The sequence below is a fragment of the Octopus sinensis genome, linkage group LG2, assembly GCF_006345805.1.
Source record: "Octopus sinensis linkage group LG2, ASM634580v1, whole genome shotgun sequence".
NCBI classification, from domain to species: domain Eukaryota; kingdom Metazoa; phylum Mollusca; class Cephalopoda; order Octopoda; family Octopodidae; genus Octopus; species Octopus sinensis.
The window spans coordinates 84,321,826-84,335,760 of record NC_042998.1 but is presented as its reverse complement, the minus strand read 5'-3'; the positions used below and the strand labels follow the sequence as shown (position 1 = coordinate 84,335,760).

Genomic DNA, 13,935 nt, shown 5'->3' with positions numbered 1-13,935 from the left:
ATCCAGCCTTTGCCAACATGAAAGACGGATGTTAAATAATAATGATCACCATCATGATGGTGTGTGTGTGTGTACACATTTTAGACTGTTTATCATTGTGTTGACACTGCTTGACATTGTTTACGTCTCTTGTAAGCAGTATATCAGCAATTCAATGAAAATGCACAAAGATCTGACTTGCAAACAAGTAAAGATAGGCATCAGGAAAAGCATCCAGCCATAGAATAATATTTCAAGAAGTTCTGTCCAACCCATGCCAGCATGGAAAAATATAAATTTAAAAACAAAACAGAACAAGCAATGTTAAGTTAGTCTTTCTTTCAAAAATTAAAATATAAAAAAAAAAAATGTAGGAAGGGCTATGTGGTCCACATGGTTTCGGGTTCAGTCCCATTGCATGGCACCTTGGGCAAGTGTCTTCTACTATAGCCTCGGGCCGACCAAAGCTTTGAGTGGATTTGATAGACAGAAACTGAAAGAAGCCTGTCGTATATATGTACATATATATATGTGAGTGTGTCTGTGTTTGTCCTCCAACATCGCTTGACAACCAATGCTGGTGTGTTTACGTCCCCATAACTTAGCGGTTCAGCGGAAGAGACCAATAGAATAAGTACTAGGCTTCCAAAGAATAAGTCCTGAGGTCGATTTTTCGATTGGCCACAGTCAAATGATGAATCAAGTAAAAGAGAGAGAGAGTGAGAGAGTATTAAGGAGAATATATTCCCTCATCCCTTTGACATTGTATAAAAATCAAAAAGCTTCAGACCCATTTTGCCTAATGAACAAAAATGCTTTGCAAAAATATTCTATGGGGTTAAAATTTGGTTTGATTAATAGTCTCTTGCAATTCTTCTGATGCAGTGGGATTGAACTTGGAGCCATGTGATTTACCACACAGCCATGCCTTAAGATATTTTGGTTTTTAAGTTTTACTTTTATCTGCCAAACAACAGCTGACCATCTAGAGAATTGCAGGAGACTATTAACGAAACCAAATTTTAGTGGTATCTTCTCACCAAAGAATGGGTAAATGTCATCTACTTTAACCCCAGGCTGACCAGAGCATTGTCAGTAGATTTGGTAGACAGAAACTGAAAGAAGCCTGCTGTAAATGTGTATGTGCATGTGTGTCTGTCCCCAACCACTGCTTGACGACTGCTGTTGGTTTGTTTAAGCCCCTGTAACTTAGTAGTTTGGCAAAAGAATAAGTACCAGGCATTAAAAAAAATGACTGAAACAAGTAAAAGATAAGGTATTTAATTTTAATTATTTTAATAGGCTGAATTGTATGGCTGAATGGGGAAAAATTTTGACTTAGAGCCTTAAAGCTTCTGGTTTTAATCACACCATGTGGCATCTTGGCCCAGTATAGTTTCTATAGTCTTGGATTGACCAATAATTTGTGAGAGAAACTGGGTACATGGAAACTGTAAAGAAGCCCACTATATAAATTATGCCTGTATTTAAAAAAAAAATAGACTCATCATGCATTGTATCACATGGATTTCACCTGAGAATTATATTAAGTGGGATGACCAACTTCTTAACTGTTCATTCAAAGAGTAAATATTTTGGTTGGCCAAACATCTGAATCCTCATCATGAAAACTGACAAACATCCACCCAATTGTTGGAGTTTTAAGTCGAAAATGATGTTAGGATCAATGCGGCTTATCATTCTTCTAAGATTGGTGAAACACGTTTTGGTCAGGACCTTGACAACTTGTGAACAATCACCAACACAAATCCTCTACACACTGCGGGTCAATGTGATGAATCAATATTGACAGCAGCTGTACAACAACAACAACAACACAAAATATTAAAATGCAGCAGGATTATTAATTAATCTTTTTGAATGAGTTGCAAGACCAGTTTCACTGAAGAAAGTGTATAGTTGAAACTCATCATCACCACCACCACCACCACCATCATCATCATCATCTAATGTCCTTTTCCCATGCTGGCATGGACTGAATGGTTTGACAGAAGTTAGCAAGCTGGAGAGCCACACCAGGCTCTGGTTGTCTATTTTGACATTGTTTCTATGGCTGGAAGCCCTCGTGGTCAACAGAAAGACAGACAGAAAGACCTAGGATGCAGATAGAAAGGTTTTGGCAGACTACTTTCTCAGATGAACGATGCACACATACACACACAAAAACATATTCAGTTCTGACATATCACCTCCACAGATGTGCCCTGATTCTATTACTAGCAACTCGTAGCAGTTGTCAACAATTACATGTAGTGAAGAATATTGTATACCAAAGGCAAATGCAAGTACAGTAAATAAATTATTTTAATTATGAATTGATGTCATATTTTTGTTTACTTCAAAGGCATCCACATGCCTACCACATTTGTTCACCTTAACACATACTGATACACACTTAACCACTACACCCTTCTTAATGTCAACCATTTTACAGGGTGTGTTGGGTGCTTTTTTATGTGGCACCAACAGTTCCAATAAAAAAACCATTTGACCCATGCCAGCATTGCAAGCAGACATTAAACGATGATGGTAATATATATATATATCATCATCATCATCATCGTTTAACGTCCACTTTCCATGCTAGCATGGGTTGGACTATATATATATTTGATTATTGAGCTGTCTTTTTTTGTCTTTTTTGCTCTTCGTTGTCTCCCAATCCCATGTCACAAGGTTTGGAATGTTTTATTACATGTGTGAAGGTCAACTATATCTGTGATGACAAATCTAATTTACAATAGTAATTTACTAATGATTCTTCTGTTCCCCGCTTGTGTATATTTCTCATTGTCAGTTCTAAGCATTACTCACTTCCTTTATTACCAAACATTAAACAATCTCCCTGTATTATTTGTTCCACCTATGACCTTTGTCTTTTCTCCATGGAATTCTTCTCATTATATCCCTCCTGTTATTGTCCACTTAAACAAATATTTGAAAATTCTCATTATTCTTTTTAACCCTGACTTGCTACTTAGAATATGTTGATCTGAAAAGAAACACAAAGACAAAACATATAAAATGTAAACAAAACTTGATATTTCATTTTATTTCTTTTTAATGTTTGTCCCACCTGGTTTGGAAGCAAGCTTCTCCACCACAACCATGCCAGCACTAATATATAGAGAAACAAGGATGGACATGCAATAAAGAAAAGATTAGTGTACATACGCGACATGAGGGAACGATTCCAGCTTGGATCCAATAGAAAGTAAGTTTATAGCTGCATGTACTTCATTGCGATCAGACGACAAGAATCCCTTCGCTAAGAATTGCACAATATTGGAATCCTGAAAACATAATTAACTACATTTAGGAAATACTGAAATATATATTTTGGAGGCATGAAAAATACACGGGTTTGAATTGATTTAATGATCTAACATGATTTCAAAGATGTTCAGAAGTGCTTCTATCATCAATATCTATTTCTTTATTACCCACAAGGGGCTAAACACAGAGGGGACAAACAAGGACAGACATAGGTATTAAGTCGATTACATCGACCCCAGTGTGTAACTGGTACTTATTTAATCGACCCTGAAAGGATGAAAGGTAAAGTCGACCTCGGCAGAATTTGAACTCAGAACGTAACGGCAGACGAAATACTACTGAGCATTTCGCCCGTCGTGCTAACATTTCTGCCAACTCGCCGCCTTTTCTATCATCAATATCATTTAACGTCCGCTTTCCATGCTGACATGGGTTGGACAGTTTGACTGAAGACTGGCAAGCCAGGAGGCTGCACCAGGTTGCAATCTGATCTAGCAATGTTTCTACAGCTGGATGCCCTTGGTGCTTTTATGTGCCACCAGCATGGGAGCCAGTCAGGTGGCACTGGCATCGATCACGTTCGGGTGGTACTTTTTACATGCCACCGGCACAGGGAGCCAGTCAGGTGGCACTAGCATCAACCCAAGCTCAAATGGTGCGCTTATTATGTGCCACCAGCATGGGTGCCAGTCAGGTGGCACTGGCCACAACTACAATTTTGATTTCACTTGACTCAACAGGTCTTCTCAAGCACATATATCACCTGACGCTTCATGGGTACTTTTAAATGGGTCAGTCGTGCAACACTGGCATCGGCCATGGCTGTGATCTCACTTTACTTGCTGGGTCTTCCCAATCACTGCATATCTCCAAAGGTCTCAGTCTCTTGGAATTAAAAACTGTTCTAAGACCCAAATGCTATAAAATACAGGGAATATGTTTAAGAGTTAGAATTCATTTGCAACAAATGTTGAAGAAATAACTTTGAATTCCATGGTCTCTTTGATAAGAGATTTCTACAAAATTCTTGGGTTGAGTGTTGGTTTGTAATTTAGTACTTTACCAAACACCAATAAAACAACTACAAAGTGAATGTTACCTATTTTAAGCCAGACTATTTGAGTTTTAAAGACACAATATAAATTTCAACAATGACAATGGTCACCATAATAATAATAATTATTATTATTATTGGTTGTTGCCAGTACCGCCTGACTGGCCCTCGTGCCGGTGGCACGTAAAAGCACCCACTACACTCTTGGAGTGGTTGGTGTTAGGAAGAGCATCCAGCTGCAGAAACTCTGCCAGATCAGATTGGAGTCTGGTGCAGCCATCTGGTTCACCAGACCTCAGTCAAATCGTCCAACCCATGCTAGCATGGAAAGCAGACGTTAAACGATGATGATGATGATGATGATTTATTTTGAGATACTCTGTGTTTCTTTCAAATACTTTAAATATAACAAAGAATTTAATAAAATAACTTAGTTATCATTCAGCTAGTGTTAGGAACATAAATTGTGACTAAGGTTTGGTGGAAGATTTTAATTCAGAACTTATGAAGACAAGACATTTGTACTCAGAGTCAGAGCCAGTTTCAGCCGGGTTGGTAACGAAAGGGTTAATGTCCCTTTTCCAGGATATGTTGAGGTAGATTTTCTACAACCAGATGCCCTTCATGTTGCTAACCCTCACTTGTTTCCAGGTAATACAATATTTCCCTATGCCAGACATATTTTTCACGGAAGACAGGAAATGAACAATATTGCTGCTATGACAATTATACTCACTTGCAACCATTACATGATGTCTAGATAAAGATAAACGCAAACACACACATACATATTCAGTTTCCATCTATCAAATTCACACACAAAACTTTGGTGGGCCCAAGCCTATAGTAGAAGATACTTGCCTATTGCTTGGTTTAACACCACCACAAGGTATTCCAGGTAACTTTAGTGAAGTCCATTCTGTTGCAAACATTCAGGACAAATTTCCAATTTGAGGATATATTCCTCTCTCCTTCCCTTCAGTGTTAGATACCCTGTAAAGAGTCACAAGTATTGCCTTCCCTTCTGATAAAAAGATAAAAAATAAAATGGAATCTTCCACAACCTTCATCTGTTTCCTAGCATGGTAGCAATTTCACCAAACCAGATTGTTGTTTTCACAGAAGATTGCCTAGGAACATCACCACCCATGTAATAGTTTCAAATTTTGGCACAAGGCTAGCAAATTTGGGGGAAAGGGGCAAGTTGATTACATCGAGCCTAGTTCTTGATTGTTACTTAATTTATCGACATCAAAAGGATGAAAGGCAAAGTTGACGCTTGTGGAATTTGCACTCAGAGTGTAAAGATGGACAAAACGTTGCTAAGCATATTGCCCAGCATGTTAACAGTTCTGCCAGCTCACTGCCTTCACCAATCATGTAATGGTGATGAGTATTTATACTTAGCATGAAATGTTAAGTCAAGAAGACACATAACACATCATGTACATACATTCTCTCTCTCTCTCTCTCCCTCTCCCTCCCAGTGTGAGTGTGTGTGGAGGGTGGTAGGCTTCTTTTCAGATTCTTATTTCTTTACTGCCCTCAAGGGGCTACACACAGAGGGGACAAACAAGGACAGACAAATGGATTAAGTTGATTACATCAACCCCAGTACATAACTGGTACTTATTTAATTGACCCCGAAAGGATGAAAGACAAAGTCAACCTCGGCAGAATTTGAACTCAGAATGTAGCAGCTGACAAAATACCACTAAGCATTTCACCCAGCCTGCTAATGTTTCTGCCAGCTACCGTATGCACTCACAGGCCTTTAGTTGGCCCAGCGCTACAGAGGACATTTGCCTAATGTTGCATACACACACACACAATGTATATATATGCATATACATACAGTGATATATATATATATATATTTGTTTGAATGTCAATTTCTCCAATGTATGCAATTGACAAGTCTGTAATATGATGAATTGTCATCAGTCTTGATCCAAGGAATCCCAACGTCCACGGATTAGCCTTCACTATATCCTACCTTATCCTTTTCCATGAGCTCCTTTCATTGTCAGTGACTCACCACTTTTTTTCTCATTTGGTATTCATAGCCTCTTAACACAAGTCTATAACCACTAGAGTTGTTTTCCCTGCATACACTACTCAATACCTTTACTATGTATGTTGTGTATGGAATAGGGACAGCTGCATGAAAAAGTGTCACACCTTTGCAGTAGAGGAAACCTGTGGAAGAGGTAGACCCAGGAAGACCTGGGATGAGGGAGTGAAGCATGACTTTCAAACATTGGGCCTCAAAGAGGCGATGACAAGTGACTGAAACTCTGGAGATATGCTGTGCTTGAGAAGACCCCGCAAGCCAAGTGAGACCATAACCATGGCCTATGCTAGTGCAGCATAGCTGGCCCATTTAAGAGAACCCTTCAATCATTGGGCAATAAACTGTGCTTGCGAAGACCTGTTGAGTCAAGTGAAGTCATTGTTGTAGCCGATGCCAGTACCACCTGACTAACACCTGTGCCAGTGACAGGTAAAAAGCACCATTTAAGTGTGGTCGATGCCAGTGCCACCGGATTGGTTCTGTGCCAGTGACATGTAAAAAGCACCATCCAAGCGTGGCCGCTGCCAGTGCTACTCAACTGGCTACCATGCTGGTGACACATAAAAAGCACCATTCAAGTGAGGTTGATGCCCGTACCACCTGACTGGCCCTCATGCCAGTGGCATGTAAAAAGCACCCACTACACTCTCAGAGTGGTTGGCAGTGGGAAGGGCATCCAGCTGTAGAAACACCCTTCTGGTTTGCCAGTCCTCAGTCAAACCATCCAACTCATGCCAGCATGGAAAGCAGACATTAAACGATGATGATGATCTATCAGCTTCTCATACAAGTTAGTATCCACTGAATCATGCTTGACTCATTTCTCTCCATCCTTCATAGATTTTCTTTATTTAAAGTCCATGGCTCCATATCACAAGTTTTACTTATGCTTCATACAGAACAACTTTTCCCCCACAGGGAAAGCTTTTACTGTCAACATCAATAAAAAACTTAACAGCTACATCTAATGAGACAGCTGTCTGAGATTTCATTTCAACAGTGATTATAATGCTAGCTACTCCTCTGATATATCTAAACTCTTACTTTTCTGTCAGTTTGCCAGAAATCTCATTTGTTTATTCATAGTTTATTTGTGAATAGATAGAGTTAAGTTCCACCTTCCTTCCTACATACTGAACAAAACCACTTCCTCAATGATACTAGGTCTTCTGATCTAAATTAGCATGTTGACCTTTGTAATGTTAATACTTGGACTACAGACCATTTCCCCAGATTTAGAACTCTTTCTGTAAATGCAACCAAGCTACTAGCCTAGAAAAGTTTCCTCAAACAATCCTCAATTCCCATGGTCCTCAACCTCCTTCCAATAATCATCATAACCATTGTCATCATCATTGTTTTCATGTATTTTTTTTTCATGCTTGCATAGATGGTCAGATGAAATTTGTCAAGGCAGATTGTCTATGGTCAAGTGCTCTCCTGTTAATAACTCTCACCAGTTTCCAGTCAAGGTAATATTTCTCAGTCCTTCAAACATGAACAGCGCATTAGCCAGGAAGGTTTTCATTGAAGATTGCAAATAAACAACACTGTTTGTATCGTCGTCGTCATCATCATCATCGTTTAACATCAGTTTTCTATGCTAGCAAGGGTTGGACGGTTCAACTGGGGTCTGGGAAGCCAGGAGACTGCACCAGGATCCAGTCTGATCTAGCAGTGTTTCTACAGCTGGAAGCCCTTCCTAACGCCAACCACTCCATGGGTGTAGTGGGTGCTTTTTATGTGCCACCGGCAGAGGGGCCAGAGGAGGCTGGCAACGGTCATGATTGGTTGGTGCTTTTTACGTGCCACCAGCCACGTTCGGACGGTGCTTTTTACATGCCACTGGCATGGGTATCACAACTACAATTTCCATTTGATTTTCATTTTGATGTTGATGTACTTGACCCAATAGGTCTCTTCAAGCACAGCAGGTCGCCCTACAATCCAAGGTACTTTTGAATGTGCTGGGGCTGGTTATGCAAAACTGTATGATACAGCTGTGAACTCACTTTATTTGCTGGGTCTTTGCAGTCACAGCATATCTCCAGGTCTCCGTCTTTTGTTATTGCCTCTGTGAGGCCCAACGTTTGGTCATGCTTGATTACCTCATCCCATGTCTTCCTGAGTCTACCTCCACTACGGATTCCTTCAACTGTTTCAGAGTGGCACTTCTTAACACATCTCTTCTCATCCATCAATAGTACATGACAATACCAGGGCAAACGGCTCTCTTGCATGCCACATCCTATGCTTCTTATGTCCAACATTTCTCTCAGGGCGCTTACTCTCTGTTGTGTGTGCACACTGACATTACACATCCAGCAGATCATGCTAGCTTAATTTCTTTTGAGCCTACGCATGTACTCCACAGTCATGGCCCATGTTTCACTACCGTGAAGCATGGCAGTTTGCATGCATGCATCGTACAATCTACCTTTCATTCTGAGCGAGAGGCCTTTTGTCACCAGTAGGGGTAGACGCATCCACCCCCACTACTAACTTGGTCACCTAGGTAGCAGAAGCTCTCAACAACTTCTAGTTTCTTCCCCTTGAGTGTGATGGAATCTGTTTTCTGAGCATCTGTGGTGTTTGGATATCCCCATCCTCCAGTGGCCACTGTTAGTGACATGTAACTTGCCTTATGGAGGCAATGTGGCCGATGCTGGTGTCACGTAACTAGCACCCATGCTGGTGGCACGTAGAAAGCACTTTTTGAGCACTGGGCCTCACAGAGGTAATGACAAATGGCTGAGACCTTTGGCAATATGCTGTGCTTGAGAAGGTAGACACATGAAGCCAAGTGAAATCGTGGTTGTGGCAGATACTGGTGTCATGCAAATGGCACCTGTGCCAGTGGCATGCAAAAGCAGCTATTATACTCTTGGAGTGATTGGCTTTAGGAAAGGCATCCAACCATGCCAAACCAGACTGGAGCCTGGTGTAGCCTTCCAGCTTGTCAGCCCTGGTCAAATTGTCCAACCCATGCCAGCATGGACAATGGATGCTAAATGATGATGATGATGATGTAATTCTCAAAGTAGAACTGACAAGAAATTCAGAAATTTGAACCTTTTACCACTCAGTTCTCCCCTCAGTTACACAGTCTATAATTGTATTCTATTGCTGAGCCATCATTTTGCTTTTAAATGTAGAGCCCTTCCATCAGTCAATGTTGACCATGCACATGAATGTGCAGGCTTGAGCAAGACTTTCCAGTACAATTAGTCATTGTCCACACATGCAAGTCTCAAGAAAAGCCTAATGACTTGGACTGGTACAGGTTGACACCAATCTCATTCCAGACATGGCTGTTGGAATACAAGGATCCAGAATAGATACCAAAAGGCACCATTCCTGATTTTCTAACAGTTCCATTGCCTTGGACTGGTAGTTTTTCCTTTTTCTTCTTTCCAACTTCAAAAGAAGGGAAAAACAAAGCTGATTTCAGTAGGATTTGAACTCAGAGTGAAAAGGTTCATATCAAATATGACGTATTCTATTCAACACTAACAGTTCTGCCAATTTTCCACCTTTGTTTATAAATACAGATTATCAATGTAAACATGAAGATAAAACATGTTTGACTGTCTCAAAGAAGTGAGGGAAAACATTTGTAGAACTATTCATGATTACTTCCATTGTGAGAAAAAAATGAAAAAAAAAGATACCAATCAAATGAAGTTTAACCCTTTAGTGTTCAGATTATTCAATCAAACATAATGCCTATTGATTCCCATTGATTTGAATTAATCATGCATTATCTCATATCTTCAAGATCTTGATGGTGTAATTACTTAATGTAGAATAACATTGTAGGGTAGGTGTGAGAGCCTGGATCTGGTCAGTTTGAACATAAAACAGATTAGTTATTTTGGCCGGATATGGCCGGTTTAAATACTAAAGGGTTAAAAGAAGAAACTTTTGATTGAACTGAGGTTTTAAAACCCCAGATTTGAGTAGATGGTAAATGCTAAAAGGTAACAAATCTTTGTAAAAATAAGACTACTTTCAAAAAATTGCTTTATAGAGTTTTCCGTACACTTTTCACATTAGCAGTAAGGAAAATTAATTTAGGGATGAAATAAGCTTATTTTTTGCTATCAACCAACCTGAGACTGTCCCTAGTTCTATGATACAAACCCTGTGTTTTAAAAGTGATCTAAATGAAAACCTGCCACCAAAATTCCAGGCTCCTTTATTATGTTTCAAACACCTTAATTCTGGCAGTTATTTTACTAAATTCTTTATTATTTTGAAAATTAACTGAAATGACAGCAGTTTATTTCAACATAACTATAGTAACAAAAAGATTTAATCATGTCAGAGAAGTTATACATGAAATTGAAGAGGGCAAAATCAAAGTTTACTCAGAAGCAGAGAGATTTACAAAGAGAAATATGGTTAACTTGATAGAAAGATAGAGTAACAGAGAGATGGAGAGAGAGAGAGAAGAGTGGGAGAAAGACAGTAAAAGACAGAACATGCAGTGTGTGAGAGAGAAAGGCTAATGCATAACAACTCCCTTTACCTGCATGACATTTTCAAAGAATGATTTTACTTCAGGCACATTAATGAACAACAAGAAATTCAATAGATATAGCACCAATGATACACTGAGGTCACTGTGGAATAGAATAAAAAAAAACAAAAAAAAACAAGTATTTATATAAAATGTATAAATTGCGAAATTAAACATCCACACCCACATATGTGTAAATGATGACATTAAATTCTAAACGAGATGGAAAAACAATCTATTAAACGTACAAGAGGAGTTGACAGATGGAAGAAGCAAATTTATTTGATGAACTCACCCCCAGTTCTGACTTTTGGCATCTTTTCTGGTGTGATTCATAGAGAAGTTGGTGTTGTTGTTGAAGTGAAACTCTAACAGCTGGCGGAAATCTTCAACTCGCAAATAGGATAACATTTTTTCAACAAACATGCTTCCTTGGCAGATATGTTGAACCTGTTAAGGCTGGTTGGAACAACTTTGGATTCAAAAACAACATGCATTACAAATGCATATACATTTTAATGACAAATAAACAGATTTCATGAATACATAGTGAGTGAGAATTTCGGTGAAGAATATTTTATTGGTAACTTAGATAAACATGTGGAAATAACAGAGTAGCAGAATAGGGAAGCTGATCAAGAACTGAAACATTGTTATAACCAGTCTGGTGGTGGTCAGTTTGTGGGGTTGCTAGAGAATTGGATAAAATGCATTACAATATTTGTTGTGTTCTGAGATCAAATCCTGTTATAGTCAATTATGCTTTTTATCATTTCAGAGTCGATACAGAAAGTACCTGCTCAGTTCTGGCACAACCATTTCTCCAGTCAGCCATCGCATCTTGGTCATTCTGCTAGTTCAAGAGTGTAAGGGCTGTGAAAGATGTTATGTCTGCTGTCATCGTCATCATCATCATTTAACATCTGATTTCCATGCTGGCAAACTGGAGAACTATGCCAAGATTTATTGTCTGTTTTGACATGGTTTCCATGGCTGGATGCCCTTCCTAGTGCCAACTACATTACAAAGTGTACTGGGTGCATTTTTTGTGACACTAGTACTGGTGGGGTCACCAAGTACATTGTGAGACAGAACAAAGTCCCTTTGATTGGTGTTGGGGAGTACTGAAAGCATGGTGTGCACTACCAAGCCATCCTCGATTCCAAGTGATGGCTCTAGTGTTTGTTAGCTTAGCTTACACAATTCATGCATGACAAAATACACCAGTCCATCTCATAACTTTCTTCTATGATCTGATATCTCTACTAGATCTTGGTGAACAGAAACCTGCAGAATTAATGTTTACTATCCAAATACACAATAAAATACCTGTAGTGTGTCTGAACTCAAAACCCTTTCTACTGGCTTGTGTTAGTGCTTCAAATGAAATTGTTATGATGTGAAGCACAGCCAGTGAAACCTCATCACAACACTTCTACTTCGTGATACTGTATCTATCCAGTACAACATTTTTGCTTGCATCTTATTTGTTCATGTATTGATATCTGTATTTTTTATGTTCACATGGGTTAGACACATTACTTAGGCACTGTTTTACAGTCAGACTTCCATCCACTTGATAATCCCTAATTGGTTTCAAAGGATTTTTTATTCTATTTGTCTTTGAAAGTGCAGAACTACAGGATCATCTTGTTACGGAATGTAAACAAACATTGCTGATTTTAACTTAATGCTTTTGTGTGGAGCAAGAAATGTAAGCATTCCCATAGACACACACACACATACATACAAACGAGTTTAATTACATTTGTGTGTCTCCAAAAATCACTCTGGTATGTGTAGTAACATTGCTGTCTTTTCCCATATCAATGAGCCATCTGTTGGCTTTGCATCTTCAAAGGCATGTAGAATAAGATATTCCTTACTTGAAAAACAGATAGGGGTTAGTGACAGCAAGAGCATTCAGCTGTAAAACAATGCCTCAATAATATATTCATTTAAGCACAGAAAAAACAAATGTAAAAGCAAACAAAACAATATATACACACCAGGCTTCTATATAGTTTCCAGCTATAAATACCACTCAAAGCATTGCTCATCCCAAGGCTACTGTAGAAGACACTTGTCCAAGGAGGCATGCAATGAGATGGAACTCAAAACCAAATGGTAAAAAAGTAAAATGTGTATCCACACAGCCATGCCTGGTGAGTTGGACAAAAACAGATTTGTCAGATTGACATGTTTGGCTGATTAAATCAATCCCAGTTTAATATTAGTGACATCAGTTTTATTGATCATTGTTGACACAATTACATGATGAACTGAGTTGCTGACAGACGTCAGTTGTACCTGTACAGAGTAGTTCTCTAGTTAAATACCATTATCACTAAAATGTCTTTGTTGAGGAATAATATACAATACCAGTGACAAACTCAAACAATCTTATTGTCTATGGATTATTTTCAAAAAATGTTTTTCCCCATTTAGTCAGAAGGGAATGAGGGATGAAAGTACTAGCAAACCAGATGTCTGGCCCAAATGCTTGCATTGAAGTGGATTCCACTATAAAAAGAAAAAAACCCCACAGGACTAGGTAGTGGCAGTAAACTTAGCAACAATTTAAGTCTACCATCCAAGTAAGCTTTGGTGGCCCATCGGATACTCTAAAGATTGCTTTAGTCCACTGATTGAGACTGGTACTTTATCACACCTGACCAATATCTTGTGAGTGAATTTGATAGACAAAACATATAGAAGCCTTTTCTCTCTCTCTCTGGTAGTTGTGGTGATTTGCTGTACTTGAAAAGACGTACATTATTTACATTATTTAAATTGAATGGATATTTGTTCTCATCTTGTTTCTTGTTACCACAATGTTTCGGCTGATTTACTCTCCAACCTTCATCAGGTGTCCTTGTGGAATTTTGAACCCAAATCTGGGTTCTCATTCCTAAGATATTTTTTTGCTGATATTATTATTTATTCAAGGGTTGGGTTCAAAATTCTACCAGGACACCTGAAGAAGGCTGGAGAGTAAATCGGCCGAAA

The 13,935-nt window shown here is 38.9% G+C and overlaps 1 protein-coding gene across 2 annotated transcripts in view; it reads right to left on the bottom strand.

The window, feature by feature from the left end:
* LOC115232416 (protein CIP2A-like) overlaps positions 1 to 13,935 on the bottom strand; it is an 85,476-nt gene that overhangs the window by 40,257 nt on the left and 31,284 nt on the right. For both annotated transcript variants that reach the window (XM_036514881.1, XM_029802279.2), the window contains exons 12-14: positions 11,222 to 11,369; positions 10,936 to 11,029; positions 3,175 to 3,293 (exon numbers count right to left, since the gene is read on the bottom strand). In XM_036514881.1, coding sequence (XP_036370774.1) covers positions 3,175 to 3,293; positions 10,936 to 11,029; positions 11,222 to 11,369 — 361 coding nt within the window. The remainder of the gene's footprint in view (positions 1 to 3,174; positions 3,294 to 10,935; positions 11,030 to 11,221; positions 11,370 to 13,935) is intronic.